Source organism: Carassius carassius, chromosome 24, assembly GCF_963082965.1.
Source record: "Carassius carassius chromosome 24, fCarCar2.1, whole genome shotgun sequence".
Taxonomy (NCBI): Eukaryota; Metazoa; Chordata; class Actinopteri; order Cypriniformes; family Cyprinidae; genus Carassius; species Carassius carassius.
In genome coordinates this window covers 17,433,247-17,451,476 of record NC_081778.1, presented here as the reverse complement: position 1 = coordinate 17,451,476, position 18,230 = coordinate 17,433,247, and the positions used below count along the sequence as shown (strand labels likewise).

General features: G+C 36.5%; 2 protein-coding genes across 3 annotated transcripts; both read left to right on the top strand.

Annotated features, from left to right (window-relative positions):
• The first annotated feature begins 1,047 nt into the window (after nucleotides 1-1,047).
• On the top strand, nucleotides 1,048-7,813 carry LOC132103011 (zinc finger protein 696-like). 2 transcript variants are annotated; one of them, XM_059507795.1, is made up of 4 exons: nucleotides 1,048-1,259; nucleotides 2,819-2,899; nucleotides 3,299-3,539; nucleotides 4,394-7,813. In XM_059507795.1, exons 1-4 carry the CDS (start codon nucleotides 1,239-1,241, stop codon nucleotides 5,782-5,784), a joined length of 1,734 nt encoding a protein of 577 aa, XP_059363778.1. In that variant the 5' UTR covers nucleotides 1,048-1,238; the 3' UTR covers nucleotides 5,785-7,813. The 2 variants fall into 2 exon arrangements, with proteins under 2 accessions (XP_059363778.1, XP_059363779.1); XM_059507796.1 differs by lacking the exon at nucleotides 2,819-2,899.
• An 887-nt stretch (nucleotides 7,814-8,700) lies between these two features.
• Nucleotides 8,701-16,505, top strand: LOC132103010 (vascular endothelial growth factor receptor 3-like). Its single transcript, XM_059507793.1, has 7 exons — nucleotides 8,701-8,801; nucleotides 9,493-9,614; nucleotides 11,077-11,287; nucleotides 12,724-12,878; nucleotides 14,268-14,412; nucleotides 15,354-15,483; nucleotides 15,773-16,505. The coding sequence occupies exons 1-7, from the start codon at nucleotides 8,744-8,746 to the stop codon at nucleotides 15,858-15,860; spliced, it is 909 nt and encodes a 302-aa protein (XP_059363776.1). The 5' UTR covers nucleotides 8,701-8,743; the 3' UTR covers nucleotides 15,861-16,505.
• Nucleotides 16,506-18,230: the final 1,725 nt, after the last annotated feature.

Below are 18,230 nucleotides of genomic sequence, written 5' to 3'. Positions count from 1 at the left end.
TGTGTAGCCTACAGAACTTCTGTTTTCATGGAAAACTTCTTCATGACTCCATCTAGTGACCAAAAAAAATTTATGCATGTATACATGCAGTGTTGCGTTAAATTCAGGTGCTCCATAATGTGCAAACAACATCAATACATCATTTACAAATTAAAAATCAAAATCAACAACAAATGAGATTTCATAATTTTATTATATATATATATATATAAAGCTGAGATTAGCCCTACATGGATTCACTGTTGGCTATTGATTTTTTCATAGAAAGTCATTTCAGTAAATATGTGAATTTAAAGTAATAATGTTCTAAATTCAGCGTTTTAACTGATCATATCATATGCTCAACAGAAACACAGATCATATAGAATATGCAGATAAACATGAGCATTATATTCTTGTGTATGACTATTCACATATGCAGATACAATATTCATAACCTACTTTATAGTAGATTTCCAGATTCAGTCTCAAATGTATCAATTTAAAATAAAGTGTATCAATGCATTCTACAGTACCTTTTTCTTTCTTTCTTTCTTTCTTTCTTTCTTTCTTTCTTTCTTTCTTTCTTTCTTTCTTTCTTTCTTTTCTAATGGGCAGGGTACCAAATGTAAAAAGGGGACATCAGTCACAAGTTAATTCCAATATAACAATGCTCTATAGTAATTATATATTTATACTCCATGAATTGGAATTGGAGAGTTCTGTTCTACACACACACACACACACACAAACACACACACACACACACACACACACACACACACACACATTTGTTTTTGTGAAAAGTGTTTTTTATACTGTATATAATATATATATATATATATATATATATATATATATATATATATATATATATATATATAATATATATATAATATATAATATATAATTTTTTTTATTATATAAAAATAAAATTTTATAAAAAAAAATATATTTTATAAAAAATATTTTTTTAAAAACAAAAAATGTACATAACTGTAAGATAGGTTACAGCATGTGTATAAAAAGATTAGGATGTAGGCTAGTCACGTGATTCATATCCCGGAAATACACTGCTATCGGCTGGGAAGAAATGGCGTTATGAGCAGCTCTAGACTATAATAGAAGTGGGGCAGAAGAGTCAAGAGACAACAATTCTCGTTTTTACCAAATGACAGAAACGCCTAACCTGACATTAGCCTAGACATAGATGTGTATTAATAGAGTTACACACTCGATTATGTAAGGGCACTCCGCAGATGGACAAAGACAGACTCGCAGTGAGTACATGCCAAAATAAACACGAGGAAGTAGACTTAAAAGGGGCGTGTAATGTGTTTCGTGGCTTTGAGAAATACCAAAGGCGACAAAAAGGCAGACGTAAGCATTTTATTGGCGTACCTGTAGCTATGTAACAGCACAGCGGTAGGCTACGGATGGATGGAAATGTTTTGTTATTTAGTACGATGTCTCGCTTGATACCGTACGCTTAACGCCTGTGTAGCATCTTGTTACGCGTACCTAAAGGTGTCATATTCTCATGAGGCGATTTATTCTATGACCTCGTTATGCCATTGCTTGAAGTCATTTATTTATTTTAATCCAGTGTAAAGAAATCTGCATATGGGCCATTACACCGAATGGGTGCCATTTGCTTCCAAACCACTTATAAAATACATTTATTTATTATATATTATAAAAACAATATATATTTTTATTATATAAAAAAATATTTTATAAATATTTTTATAAAAACAAAAAAATTAATAATAATAATAATCTTTAAATCTATTTTTAAGATTTCTGCATCTCTCACATATGTGTGTTTTAGCAAGGCAAGGCGGTTTGTGTTGCAAGTAGGTGAATGAAGATACTTGCCAGGTTACGTGTCACTTCTTTGCTTTATTAATTTATCCAGTGTTAAAACCCGGACACCATGACACAAATGTGGCTTTTTGTTAATGAGTGTCCTACTACAGGATTTAACACAAAGTAACAGATCACTGCCAGTTACAAAATACACTGTAACAGTCTTTCACAGGCAATTTTTGTTGCATTTTTCATCAATTAATATATATATATATATATATATATATATATATATATATATATATTAGTAATAGTATATATATATATTAGTAATAAAGCAGACTTGACTTAATATATGTTCTGGACCGCCATCTAGTGGCGATTTTGTTTTGGCCCGATGCCAAACTTACTTAGCGACCCCTAGCCTAGAGTGACCTCACCGTATGCGTTAAAGGGTTAATAATATAGATGTAGCCTAACATTTACATGAATAAATCAGATGACGCTACTGATGATGAGAGCCCGGATAGCTCAGTCGGTAGAGCATCAGACTTTTAATCAGACTTTTAATAAGACACATGTCTTTGGTGTGAGAGACCCGGGTTCGAATCCACTGTGAGACACCAATGTGTCCCTGAGCAAGACACTTAAACCCTAGTTGCTCCAGAGGTGTGTGACCTCTGACATATGTGGCAATTGTAAGTCGCTTTGGATAAAAGCGTTAGCTAAGTGAATAAATGTAAGAGGACTAAAAAAAAGTAACGGGATTGAGATTTTAGGATAAAATAAGCAAATACATATAATATATCCACATGGACTGGAGTACATGCTAGTATTATGAGGACAATCAGCCAATTATAGGGTTTCACCAGATATTAGTATTTTTAAAATGAACAAGTAACATCTAAGAAATATTTTAGGTAACAGGACAGTATGTTAATGTTGACAGTTTCAGTCATCATTACAGTGTCATCAAATATGTAGAAAAAAAAATGAGACCACATGCTTTTGGTAATTTCTTTGCCTTCAGGAGTTCCAGATGTTGCAATATCAGGTTGAAAATGAGTCTTGTGAAATTTTCCCAGTTTTTCAGAGGGTGGAATGTGTTAGGGTAACAGGACTGAGTGAAAACCTGGGGACACGACACGACTTTTATCTAAAATATTATAGATTTATTTTGAAATAAATGTATTTAAAGCACAGATGAAAAAAAAAGCTAAATAAGAATGATTTCTGAATGATTTTAAATATTTCATGTTAAAAAATTGCTTTAGAGACTGGGGACATGTAACAAATGCTAGGTTCAGTGTTTTAGGTAGTTCATATTAATTTCAAAAAATTATATATTTTAAATTTACAGTTAGATTAATGTGCACAATGTGACATTCATATATTTAAACATGTTATGATATATTATAGTTATATTATACTATATATTGTATTATCTTATATTAAAATTAAATTACAGTATTTACAACTAATATTATATAATGAATATTATTTAATGCAGGCTGGTCCATGCTCATGGCTGGATATGCATAATTTTATTGGTGACCTTATGGCTGCAAATGCTTCGGTCACTGGTCATCCACTGAGAGAGCAACGTACAGAGACAGTGAGTTCTGCTTGGCCCAGAGTCTCTCATCCTCCCCAGTCCACCACATCCAGACAGAGCCAGATGAAAAGTGCTGTTCAGTTCGGTCTGCATTCTGAGGAAAGGGAAAGGGAACCCAGAGACCATGAAAGCAATGGTGAGTATACAATGGACCTTAAGTGTGCTGTGCCACTGTGTTATACTGTAAATACCCTTTATTCTCATGAAATAGGATTGGGAAACGTGCAGAATTGATTGATTCCTGGTAACAGTTTCAATTCTTTTAGTATTTCAAAGGCCTTTACTTATTGCATCTACTTGCATTTAAAGCCTGTTGTCAAATAATGCGATTATTTTAGATTTCAGCAGAACAGATACAGCAAATAAAAATACATTTATACACTTAATATATATTTAAATACAATAAAAAATTATTCTTGCTGCAGAAGTTGAGTTCACAGGCTTTCTAATGCAGATCAGACACTATGCAATCCAGACCTAACTATATATTAATATATATTAAAGAAGGGATAATAATTATAATATTATGAGTCAGCAGGTCATTATCACAAATTAACCCAGACAGGGTGATTAGAACCCCGATTATTTGATATAAAACCATGGGTTTTCTGGAAATGGATGAGCAAGTCATTTATACAATGACAAGAGTATTTATTTAGAAATATTTGATGGCTGAACCATGCTAAATAAAATCAGATATACCAAAAAGTCATGTAATAAATAAAAATACTAATTTCATTTATTTTCATAAAATATCACTTAATACACCAAAATTCATAATATGTATCTGTAACAACTACTTGTTATATGAACAGCCAGAAGCACACATCCTGAAGTACACATTCTTCTGAATAAAAACCGGTTCTTGGTTCCCAACCCTGCCAGGAAATAGTTTAATATTAAGTTTTATCATGTTTATCTATCTTCTACTCACTGCTTCACTAATTTATATCGGCTAGTTTTCTGCATTCTCATTTCTCTCTTTTGTAGTTCAGCGTCATGCCTGCACATGTTCTGGCTGCCCTCTTTCTTCATCTCCTCCTAGTTCCTCAATCCACACCCTGAAACCCAGAACCAGCCCAGCCTCGCAGATCCAACCACCTTCGTCCCTCCAGTCCACCCCAGCGCAGCAGATCAAAGAACCCAGCCTTGCTCCTGTCAGCCTGGGCTTGTGTCTAGGTTTGGGTCTCTCTCTGGAAGAGGACAACACAGAGCCCAGCAGCACATCTGCTCACCCCCAGCAGGAAGACAAAGGCACCAGCACCCATAGCCCAATCCCTCAGGCAAATCCTGAGTCCTCCAGTGCTCCACCGGTTCAGGCCTTTGCGTGTCTATGCTGCCACTGTGGGTTTCAAACCTGTGGCCAACTTCTACGCCAACAAAAGGACCCAGAGGCACATGTTTCCCACCACCACTTCCATCACCACCACCATCACTGCCCGCTCTCCACCTGCACGTCATGTACGCTCCCGTCCTTCCCTTGCCTGTCCTGTCAGCGCACCTTCCCCACCTGTGCCCAGCTCCTGCGCCATCAGCAGGGCCACACGCAACCTGAGGGCTTGCAAAAGCTCCCATGCATGCACTGCAATGCTTCTTTCCCTCGGCCATCACAATTGCTGCAGCACCAGCGAACCCAGCATGCTTCCAAAGGGGGCGGCTTCCTGTGCAGCGAGTGTGGCCGTTCTTTCAACTCGCATAGCAATCTGCGCATCCACCTCAACGTACACACAGGTGCCCGGCCCTACATCTGTACCGTCTGCGGAAAAAGCTTCAGCCAGTCCGGGGCGCTTAAGATTCACTGCCGAATTCACACCGGAGAGAGGCCGTACACCTGTACTTATTGCGGGAGGGGTTTCCCTCACTTAGCTGGGGTGAGAGCGCATCAGCGAATTCACACGGGGGAGAAACCATATCGCTGCGGTCAGTGTGGGAAGTGCTTTACTCAGTCCGGGGCTCTGAAGATCCACACTCGCATCCACACCGGCGAGAGGCCTTTCATGTGCGGCCTCTGTGGGAAGAGCTTTTCAAACCGTTCTGGTATTCGCTTTCATCACCGCACAGTTCACGGGATCGTGACGGAGCCCAACTCAGTGGGCAGGCCTAGTCTGGCTGCCTCAGCTTCATCCTCAGTTTCAGATTTCCAGAGAATTCAAGCCCCCGGTCTCAACCAGATCCATCTCCAGGAGATGGAAGAGACGAGTCTGCCCAGTAAAGAGCAGTTAAGAGGGGATGGGGACAAAGAGGCCCTTCCGTATGCCTGCGAGGACTGCGGTCAGCGTTTTCCAGATGCTCCATCTAGAAACAGACACCAGACATTGCAGCACTACTCTAACGAAGAAAGAGAAAAGGAAGAGAGCAGCTCAGATAAATCTAAAGATTAGACAAAATCAACAATCATTTCTGACTCCAAAAGAGAGGGAAGATTAAAGCAACTTTAATATGAAATGTATTAAAGCAGATGTTGAGCCCATTTGAAACCTGCTGATATCGGTCCCCTCACACTGTTAAGTCATGATGTAAGAAACATTGTTTGTGTCCAAGACGCTATACACTTTAATTGAGAATGCTGTCTAATTTATACCATACATTTAAGCTAAGCTTTTAAAAACTGGCAGTGTACACTACAGTCTCCGGGCTCACAATGTGCAGGACAAGTATTTTATTGATTCATAAAAGATGAATCACTGTCTAGCCATCTATGATTTTGGTATGGAGATAAAGCTTTGGATCATGATTTTTTGGTAGTATTACAGCACACTGTGAGTGTACTGAATACTGTCATCATATGTTGTTTGCTTTTGGCCCCTGATAGAGCGTTTGGACCCGGAAAGGCTGGCGTGTGACGTCAGACGTAACATTCTTGTTTTGATCACGTAAGAATCTTTTGCCGGTGATTTGTGCCTTTAAAAAAAGTACAGTTGTGACAACCTGTATTGTGAAACTGCACCTTAAATTTTAAACAAGTAGCTTTGCCTATCAGTATTAAGGTATTTGTGCATAAACGTTACGAAACCTGTGCTAGTTTTTCCACCATCGGGCCGAAAGGTTACCAAAAGCAAAGAGAAGAAGGCTTGTTAGCAAAGCTCATGAGTCTCCATGTCCCTAAAGCAGTTCTACAAGCATGATTCTCCTGGCCTGAGGACGGTTAGATAGATGTGCTGAGAAATCCACAAATGGAATGGTTTGTATTTGTACTTTCTACTTAATGAGACTTGTATCACAACTGGTATCGCTAACAGCCATTCAGCCTGATAATGGAAAAGTGCTTTATTTTACATTTATATACTGTATATTTGTATGTGGGAGTATTTTGCAGTTTTGCAAGTTGTTTTTTCTAGCTTATTATATTTCTTTTTAGTTTTAACAAACTTCTGATGCTATTTTGATAATGAACTGGGTTATTAAGAAAAGGTGCTGACTGAAGGGCGGCATGGTGGTTCAGAGGGTATCATTGTCGCCTCACAGCATGAAGGTCACCAGTTTGAGCCTGAGGTTTTTCTGGGTGGAGTTTGAATGTTCTCTGTGTTGCCGTGAGATTCCTCTTGGTGCTCCAGTTTACTCCATAATCCAAAATCGTGCAACATATGTTAATTGGAGAAGCTAAACTGTGTGAAGGTGTGAATGTGTGGTGGATTGGCCATCTGTCCGGCCTGTGGCCCAAGATGCTGGGATAGGCCCCTGTATCCCCTCAACCCTACAGAGGACAAGCGGTTTGAAGAATGGATGAAAATGGTTCCAATTGGTTTCTTAGGTTTTAACGTGGGGTTTTAAGCCTGAAATTGACAGAGCATAGTTCTCAGCGCCCTTAGCGTCTTTAATGGGAATCTTGAAAAGCACATGCAAACTGAGACAAAATCTTTAGATTCTGCCTTCAAAAGTCAAATATGGCCATTGAGATTATTCATCACACATACAAGTGCGGGTGTAGAATAAATGTTGTTTTTAAATTAAATGATGCTCTTACCATATTTAAAGTCAGTGCAGCTTGTGTGGGGATGAATATTATGAGCATATCAGGATATTTGATGTACGTGCCTGCTGGTGTTGCTTACTGTATTTGTGGTCTCTGCAGGGACTGACAGTACACAAGACTGCATGAAGTGAGGGGCTCACATTTTTAAAACTGTCCAAAGATATTTGTAAGTATTATCACTTAGAATTAAAGTTTGGCAAAACCATTTGGGGAAATGAATTTGACATTATTTTTATGTCCATTTTGTATCTTTAATTACACTGTTGATATGAGCCCTTATGACGGACAATGACCTCTCAACCCAGAGCATCAGATTCGTCTGTCAGTTTAGCTCATGTCTATATGTGCATTGTGTACACATATGTCAACAAAATAAAGGTTGATGTACCATTTTTGGAAATAAAATTTGGAGTATGGAGTTTAAATGTTCAACTTTATGACTAGTGATACTAGTTTGGTTTACTGATGTATTCTGTTTTGTCGATTCACTTTTAACTGTAAAATTTGTGATTCATTTCAGACCAGAATACTTGAACTATGTCTTGGGGTTACTTTCACTATAAGACATGAAGCTTTGTACAACAAACAAACAAACAAGTAGCATACTGTAGATACATTTTAAAACCGCGGTTATAACCAATTGCACTTCCCAAAGTATTGACCTTTGCTGTGTCATCTACAGTCACCTGTGATTATCTGGAATTACTGTAAGGGTAATTTCAACAACTTTCCATTGTTCCCTACCTACTTTTATGTCCTCTTCAATTGAAGTAACAACGCATTGGTTTGTTATGAAATGATTGAACGGTAAGGTAAAAATGTCTTTAATGATGTCATGACGAATTCAGTAAATTTTCGTTATCTAACGCGTCACCTGCATTAAAATAGACGTTTTAGAAAGAAATTGTGGTCTCTGAGGAAATAACCAAGACATTAGCAAATTTAAGTAGTCCTGGCATTAGTTATTGCTTTATTGGAGATCACCTATACGTTATCACACATTTTTCATCTTGATAGGTGCCAGAAGAAACAAGTGCTTTTTCATGTTAAACTTCACTCACACTTTCTGAACACTAGTTATGTTAGATACAAGTGACGAATATACGCATCCGATATGTATTAGATCTGTTTTGATGCCAAAGCTTAAGATATTGTTGTCTATAAATGATTATGTAATATGACATAACAAATTTAGAACGGATAAAGGCATTTGAAACATTATATCAGTGCATAGGTTAGTTGCATCAAACAACAATAGCACGGGAAGTTGTCTTGCATGCTCCGCCTTCTTGCGCGCTCATAAATTGTTTACAAACTTTCTTTTCGACAGAACTCGCTCTCAAACGCAGAAGTAAAGATCCTTCAAAATGAGAGGCTATATTCTCATCACAATCGTGGCGGTCAGCTTTCTCCAAAGATCCACAGGTATATAACATTTTGCTGAAATAATTATCTAGGTTTCTAGGTTCCAACCTAGAATAAATGTTATTAAATGTTAGAATAAATAATACCAAATTTAATGTGCCAGTATATTTGTTATAAAACAAAATAACTAGGGCAGTTGTTACTTTGCTAATAACTTGCTAAGATGTTACAGTTTTACAAAGTTTATTTTTTATATTATTGTTTTTTTAAATATTATATTAATTTTCACTTAGTCTTATCTTGTATTTCTGGCTGACGTTTACACTAAAGCTTGCACAAACAAAAAGGAATCTAAACGTTAAGAATTGCTCAGCTCAAAATCGAATTAGTCTGAAATATCAACAGTTTCCTTCTTCAGGGGTAATTCAGGGTATTTTTGTAGTTAAGTGAAAACAAATGTGTCTTCCTGTTTTGAAGTGCCGTGACCTCACAGAGCCCAAAGAATCATATTAAGCACAAGATAGGAATAAACTGTATTTGCTGTTATATTTTTTCAATAATAATAATAATAATAATAATAAAAAAGAAAAAGCTGAAGATAGGAATTTGCCACTTGCTTCCGTATGAGATACAAAATAAATTTCTGTTGAGTATCCCGTATGGATGCAATTGTTGTATTATTGTGTAAAACAAGTAAATTCTACATTGATTTGTTTTACTATTCTTTTGCATTCATTTAACTGTTCTTCAGCTTTTTTGGAGGTAAACGGTCCATCCGAGCCGATTCTGGAAGGACAGGATGTGACACTGGAGTGTGTGGATACAGAATCCGAGTTGAACTTCAGCACAGTGCACTTTGAGAGGTACTCCAAGGTAAGGGCACGTACACACAATGCCAAAGAAAGATCTGTGACACTATGTGCTTTTATGTGCATTTGTCTGTAAATGTCAAGGAAACAGCAGATTGAAACTGAATGACACCTTGTTTCTCAATGGAACTGAGAAGGGTTTCTGTTATTGTTGCTGTCTGTGCATGTCCACTGCAGAGCTGCAGGTCTGATTACTGTATAAACAAAAAGTGAGAGATCTAAAATTACAAACAAATCTGTCAGGGACGCTTACTCTCAAATATCAACACAACTGCTTTCATGATTTTGTAAACAATCCTATAGGGAAATATCAAATAAAGAACAATAACATTATTTAGATTGTATTTGTCTGGAGATCAAGACTGCAACTGGTATGTAAACAGCAGGAGGCAGTGTGTGTTTTACTGAGCTTCTGAGAGCTGTTATTCTGGGTTTAATTAGTATCCGGCAGTGAGGGGCCTTTGGAGGATTCACAGCATCTGCTGCTTCTGTCAGTGCAGACAGAGTCTGTTTGTCACCTTTTCCAGCTATCTAAACGCATTCGAGCAAAACTTGGTTTCCATATCACCAATCACAAAGAAAGATGTTTTGTTTGCAATCTCTCATTAACCTGTGTTAGTCAGACCCAAGTGTCAGTACCCCGAATAGTCTTCTTCCTCCAAGTGTAACATGCTTCATCAAATTTGGCAAGTATTCCTCATTAGCAAGATGTTCGTAACCCCATAAAGCCTACAGCATTATATTTGCTAAACAAATTTCGAAGGCCTTTGAATAATCAACATGATGTTCTACTACATTTCCTTATTATTTGAATGATATTTTACTTTTGAAGCAAGTTAAAGGCATTTTAGGATCATTTTAAAAAATCATTTTCTTTTTGCTGTAAAATTGTTACTGATTTTTATTAAGAAAATATAAGAACTTTGATATTATTACTTACCGGACTGAAGCAGGTAAGGTTTAATTATACATATTAGAAAAATAATGGTAAAATGTGAGTATAAGATATGACGCATCAGCCTTTTGAGGAACGTTTATGTGTACATCTCTCAATTGGCATTGTATTGCATTGCATTAAATGTTTTGCAATAACCACAGCAGTAAAAATACCTATGGGAGAGTAACAACTGATATTTATATGTAGTTTATCTAAGTAGTCTGCTATACTGTTGTAAAGATCATATTGATTTACAATCTATCATTATTTCATCTTACTTTTTGGCCAAAACAAATATGAGACTCAAAAAAACAAACAAACATACAAAAAAAGATTTTTCTGCGTATTATTTTATATGTTCACCTAAAATGAAATGTTATTACAAAAATTTGTTATAAAAATAGATATAAGACTAAAGTAGTCAAAGTAAATCACATGCTGTTGATATATTAAGTTGAAGTCAAATTTGCATCATTTACAATTTGTAAGCTACTGGAGTGAAATATTTCTTTCTTTTTCTTCCTAACAGTACATGAAGAGGTGGTATCAGCTAGAGTCAGATCAGGTTTATTTCTACCGCCGGTGTTATCTGTATGACGTGGATGTGAGAAGGGAGGAAGGCAGACTGCTCCTCTTCATCGCCCGCATCCAGTCCTGGTCTGAGGGTCCATACCGCTGCGTCTCTGAGAACAGTTCTGCAGCAGACAACTCCTCCCAAGCCTTCACCATCCCCATACACTGTGAGTAAGAGACATCGAGGGCAGCATGAAAAGTGCTAATGATCTGTAATGCAAATCCACATTGATTCCTACATACAAAATCCATATGTGTCTAGATTGTCCCGATGCATCAGTATTTCCATCGTTGTATGTGAGTCAAGCTGCATTTGATATTTTGTTGAAAGGAAGCTTCATATATGGGATTTAAAGATTAGATGACGAATAAAACTCTTTATCTCCCAAGATGACAAAAATAATATTGTTATTGATTGGGGGCTTTACAGTGGCCAGGGATGATTTGACAGTGGAGATTTATTGGGAAAATCTGAGTGGAAAAAAACGGATGGATCGATAATCAGAAGGAGACAAGATGATCCATGCCCACATTGTATTTTTACAGCGAACCTGAACTTAAAATACTATAATAATTGATGATAATCCATCACTGTCACCAACAAGTTACTATACTGTTTAAAACTGGTCGGTAAATTTTTTTATGTTTTTGACAGAAGGCTTTTATGCTCCCAAATGCTAAAAAAAAAAAGTTAAATAAAAATTTAGGTAAAAAGCAGAATTTTCAGCAGTCATTACTCCAGTCTCTAGTGTCAAATGATCCTTCAGAAATCATTCTGATATACTGATTTGCAAACATTTTCTGTCATTATCAATGTTGAAAAATGGTTTGTCTGCTTAAAGGGTTACTCCACCCCAGATAAAAATAGTAATTAATCACTTACCCCCATGTCGTTCCAAGATAAAAGCTTTGTTCGTCTTTGGAAAACAATTTAAGATATTTTGGAGGAAAACTGGGAGGCTTGTGACTGTCCCATTGACTGCCAAGTAAATTACACTGTAAAGATCCAGAAAAGTATGAAAGACATCATCAGAATAGTCCAACTGTCATCAATCTGAATTAAATGAATCGACGAGAATACTTTCTGTGCAAAGAAAACAAAATCCAAATCCAAAATATCTTAAATTGTGTTCCGAAGACGAACAAAGATTTTACGGCTTCGGAACGACACAGGGGTAGGTGATCAAGGACAACATTAACTGAGATAAAAAAAATTAATTTGATGAATTTTTTTTTCATTTGATTTGATGAATGGGAAGTTTAGAAGAACAGCATTTATTAAAAAGTCTTTACTGTCACTTCCGATAAATTTTTTGCATCCTTGCTGCATAAAATCATTAATTTCTTTCAAAAAATCTTACTGACTGATGATGTTTATACATGTATATTTTATAAATACCTATGTAAAAATAATGTGTAAATAGGATATCTTATATAATACTAAATATATACTGTACATAAATGTTATTTTTGAGCACTGAAAACATGCAGAGAATTTCCATGCCCTACTTCCCTTATTTCATTTGCTATGTAAATGTATCCAGGAGCAGAGCTGTTTTGACTAATCCGCTTTTTCCTCAAATGTACTCTCTTTTTCTCCCAGATATGCGGGAGGTTTCTGTGCACAGGGCTGGTTTGGGATACTTAACACGTTATTTAAACTCGGTGCAGGACCTCAAAGTACGATTAGGAGATAATGTGGAGCTGGAATGTTCTACTACAGCTTCTGAGGCACCTGAGTACTTCTGGGCTAAAGAGGTGACAGATTTAATATCAAATACTCTTGCTTTCCTTTCTCCTTCATTTTTCTAACAGTTTCTTTTAAACATGATGCATTACTCTGTCTGCTACAAAACTGCTGTATTGGGATTGCAGTTTACTGTTTTCATGTAGGTTTATCATACATTTGAAAGAAAGACCTGAAAGGCCATCTTGCTGTTGAAGTGAAAATGAGCTTATTCACACAGGTCTGGGTAAAAGCTTGTGAAACTGTCAACTTTTAGAACAGGAAATGTATGATAGATCTACACTAAAGAGTCTCAAGAGGTCTAATCTAGTCTACACCGCTCATATCAATTCAGATTTTTTTTATATATAATGAAAGCTTGGTTGAACCATGGTCCAAAATTGCAGCCAAATATGAGCAAAAATCGGCTTTTAAGTTTAAGTAGAAGGTTAGAATGCTAATCGTTCAACCACTGATGTATCCGACACACGATTCAAATCAAAGGAATAAACCACATGAGCCTTTACAGATGTTTGCTAAAGAAAACATCTGCCACGTCTTGTACATCATCTACCTCAGTTGAAAATTTGCCAACATTTGTTTATCTTGGAAGTCTAGAAGTTTATTTCACCATGTGGCAACACATGTGAAATATTTCTTATATTGAGAAACAGTACCAACTGTTTTCTGGTAAGGCTGGTTAAACTCAATGCACTTGCCATGTTATTTTTTGATCTTTGAGTAACTGTTGAACATGATCTTGACTACATGTAGCATGCTGTAGAAAGCACGCGCATACTCTTATTTCTCAGAGCAAAAAGCCCCTCCAAATGTCATGGTGTGGGTGATCGATGACTTTAGAATTTGATGAGAAGTGTAGAATGACTCACTTCTGTTATTCAGAATGACAGTACGTCTTCCACCACATGTCACTGATGTCTGACATTTCAAATACATATTTTCACTTATGTTTTCTACCTGCCAGATTCTTTTGAACTTGACTGGGAATCCTCTTAATTCACTTTCATTCAAATTGAAATGGACTTTGTTGGCAGGCTGCAGAAGTTCCTTCAGTGCCAAAAGCACTTGTATGGTTATGATGTACTTTGAGTTTTTTCACAGGCATTTGTTTACTTTGTATTGTGTGGTGTCATGTTTTATTTTTACTTAATTACTTTTCATTACTCTCACTCTCATTATTTATTGTAAATGGTGCAGTGATTCTTTTTTTTTTATTTTATTTTTATTTTTTATTCAAAAAGTTTACAGAAGTGGGAATTCACCTTCTTGCATGGTTCACTGCATAAGAATTATTTCTTCTTGGTTATCTTTCTTACGTCATATCTCATGTGTAGTTCCTGCTTTGCTTCCCACTTCGCAATAACTTCTTCCTTGTCTGTTCGTGTCTGCTTTCTGTTAAGGGAGAGGACTGGCTTTTGCCTTCCAATAAGCTGAAGTTGGAGAATGTGAGGGAGCAGGATGGAGGGAGATTCACCTGTTCGGCTCAGTCTCCTACTGTGCATTCCCTCATGAAGAAGCGTACAATCAGCATCACTGTTCTACCAGGTCAGAACAGCTAAAAGGGGTTGACAGTGTGACACTTTGATTTATGTTTAGTATGTTAATGATTTGAACATTTCATTTGATATCCTGACGACTGACAATATGCACTGACAACAGTTCAACAAACCAAATCCCTCTTTGAGCTATTTCTCCAATATTCAGTTTAATTTCTCTGAATACAACAGGAAGGCCTTTGGAGCAAGTGGAATAGCTTAGACAGTGGTACTTTGGCCATGTGTAAGCCTGTGGAAGACAATAATATTGACCCTGTGACCCCACTGACCTTATTAAACTTCCATAATATGACATATTTCTAAAAGCAATTTCGAGTTGATACCCAATGGCCTGCCACTTTTCTTTAAGTCAGGATTATAATATATGACTGTCATTCTATTATAACTGAGCATTTTAGCTTTAAAAGTGGTAGAGCACTTTTTGTTTCAAAGCAGCTGTACAGATAATTGTACCTTAATGTCTTACGATATCTCATTTTTTTTCTGCATTTTGACAGTATGTATAGAGATATTTAGTATATATATTTTTTTAAGTCAGAGGAACCACCATTTATATCAGCCACTGTTATTAAGTAGATTCAAAGTGTAAAAACTGGAATGGAATCAAATTGATATCATCAGAAAATGAGAGTCATTTCAGAGAAAGTGCAAGTTGTTATTTGATTTGAAGACTCTGAAGTCAGCAATTATTTTACTTGCACTAATGTGAACTGATGAATCACCATAAAAACTTAAGGATGTAGATAGGGTTGAATTTGATGTATTCCTGACAATTAGCTCACTTGCCCAAAGCTGAGCAACTAATACCAAAGTGTCGATTAAGTTTAAGTAGTTTGATTAGGTTTTTAGTTGTTGTTTTTCTTATTTTGTAACAAAACTTTTAAATCCAGTTTGATAGATGTATAATTTGTGACTGGGTCTGTCTTACAGAGGATGCAGCATGGTATGAGACAACCACCGGTTTCATTATTCTCATGGTTTCTGTAGCAGTATTTATCCTTCTGGTGATATCCATGACCGCTTACCTCTGCCGCCAAGCCAAACAGAGCAAGGGACCCATGTAAGTACTCAAAACTGCCCTAGTCATGTTGTTACTGTGATACACGTGGGTTTTTAACCTCTAGCCCTCCTCCATTATGTCGAGTGGAGTCTGTGTATTACTGTGAGCATCAGTAGATGCTGATGACCACTTCTCTCCTCCTACATCTTCTCACTCCCTCAAATCTGTCCAGGCAGGCTAGTCTATGTGCAAATAACTCTCACTATCCATGTTTCTCCCTCAGGCCAAAATCTTTTCTTATTCTACCCAATAAAACACTCAGTTTTCCTTCCTTCTCTCATCATTTCAGTGATGACCGTTCCCAGAAGAAACCCATCTACAGGGCCAGCGTGGAGTCCCTGCCCTCCACTGTTTCAGACAAGCAGCCGCTGGTGTGAAGAGTGAGATTGATGCAGGACTGGAGAGGAGAGAAGAGAAAAGAAGAACAGAGAAAAAAAGATTAGGGAGTATTGGGTATTCTCAGTGAAGGAGTGTTAATGAGAGATTTGCCCATAGATTTTGTTATGCTCTTGGGTCTTTATTCAGATATATAATTATGCAGTGAATCGAAAAAAGTATACAAAGATGGGACAAATGATGGTTGTACCCTGGGTCCTTTGCAGTGTGGATGGCAGCAGTGCTTTTCAACAAAAGATGTGCAATTTTCTCTGGATTGATTCAACAACCCTGCAAAGCTGAGAAATGCTGAAAAGATGCTTTTGTGAGGTGACATTGAACGCCTCATTCTTCCCGCTAGTCTTGAGCTGGCTCATTTCTTCAAACTGATTAACATTTCTGTTTAGGAAAACTACTGTCTGGCAGGTGTACGATCATTTAGTCAGATGTAGAAATTTTAGTGGTATTGCTTTACATAAGTATATAATGTTCTGCTTCACTTAAAAACACGATAGATAAGATACAAACTAACACTGAATCAGTTACTCTAGAAGCACTTTGAAACTATTGCACTTTTTGTTTTTTACACAAGTTTGATATTTCCATATCTTTGAATTTAAAGCTATTAAAATAATTTTACAAAATCATCACCCTCCAGTGTTGTTACTGATCTAATTAAGATAGACGTTCATGTATGCTCAACTTTGAAGAAATCTCAAGAGAGTTCATCTCTATGTAAATGGCATTGCCACTGTTTGTATAAAGCTCTTTCCATTTCAGACTTCAGAGGTATTAAAAAAAATAACTGTATTTTCTCAGGCAATAGTTCTGATACACATGTACCTGATCAGCTAGTTGATTTATTGACCATTACAAAATACGATTTAGCAGTATCACATGAGCATGACTACTGTTGTCAAGAGTGGACCATCATGTGATTAGCATATTGTTGCATATAAGAAACAAGACTTCCATTTTAGACAATATTGTCAGCAACTTTTTCTGTTTTTGAACCAAACCAATTTTAAACCAAAATCAGTACCTGAATGAAGTAAAGATGAGCGAATTGTTTCAATGAATGTTTCAAATACTCATTTTTAAAGACTATTACTGGGGACAGCCATATTTGATGGTGTCAGAAAACTTGGTAGACCTTCATTCATGGCTATGGGGGGCAATTTTGGATACGGCTTTTTTTTTTACTGAATGAACAAGTGTTTTTGAATTAATTATGTTGTGGAGAAAAGTCTTGCAAAATAATTCTCAGAAAAGTCAAAATTAGACTTTATTGCAAGAAGACAACAAAGCTGCCAGGACATCTCAATTTGTCTATGTCAATTTTGTTATCTGTCATTGTCCAGTGAGCGTTCAGACCATTCTTTGCAACGTAATTCCTGGTACTTTCCACAATTGTTTATTAGATTTCATAATACTTGCTTTCATTGTAGTAAACCACCTGCTAGTGTGTTTTTCAAAAGATAACTTCTCTTATCTACAACTTTCCGGGTGCCCAAGGTTGCAGAGGCTTATACATGTTAGGATTTTTAAGGAGCTGTCAGGATTTTAATGAGTTTTACACACATTATCTATTTCTGCACAGGACGATTTCATACCGTAGCATCTCCCATCTTCAGTACTTCCTTGTGTATTTTCCTTTCATAATTGCAGTCACGTAGCCCATAATGCATACACAGTCAGTTAGTTTGGCCTTAAGGCCTTCAAAATGCACCCAGCTCACATATGAGGCACACTAAAAAAAATGTTTTTCCACAGGATAAATAAAATAATTCATCAATAGTTTCAGTAAATGATTTAGTAATTGAAATGTTACTTGCCCAATCAAATTCAAGTACAGGAACCGTCAATATACATGTAGCCATAGCTATACACATACTGTATGAAATAATACTATATATAGTATTATATATATATATATATATTCTGGACCTGTATTTTACCTTGGTCTTTCAGTGGGTGGTAAGAATATTTCTGTCCAGTCTAATAATAAAGGTGGAAACTAGAAATGTGTCAGAGAACTATTTGAATACAACAGAAAAGAAGAACAAATCCATAGCTAAAAAGGCCTGGAGGCAGTCCTGAGGTATATAATTTTTTAAAATGTGACACAATCTTTACATGCTGCCACAAGCCTGATTTGTTTTGACATTTCCACAAACAACAAGAACTGGAAATGCCTGCATACTTAGTCACCACATCACAACTGTTTCTTAATTTTACCCTCCAATGCTTTAACCTTAGCAGTTAATCGCTGTAAACTTAATCATAGCTACTCATTTTCTTCTGTCTGCTATATTTGTGTTTAATTTCGTGTGGTTTTATTACAGTGTGCGGCTGACCAGAGGCCACCATTA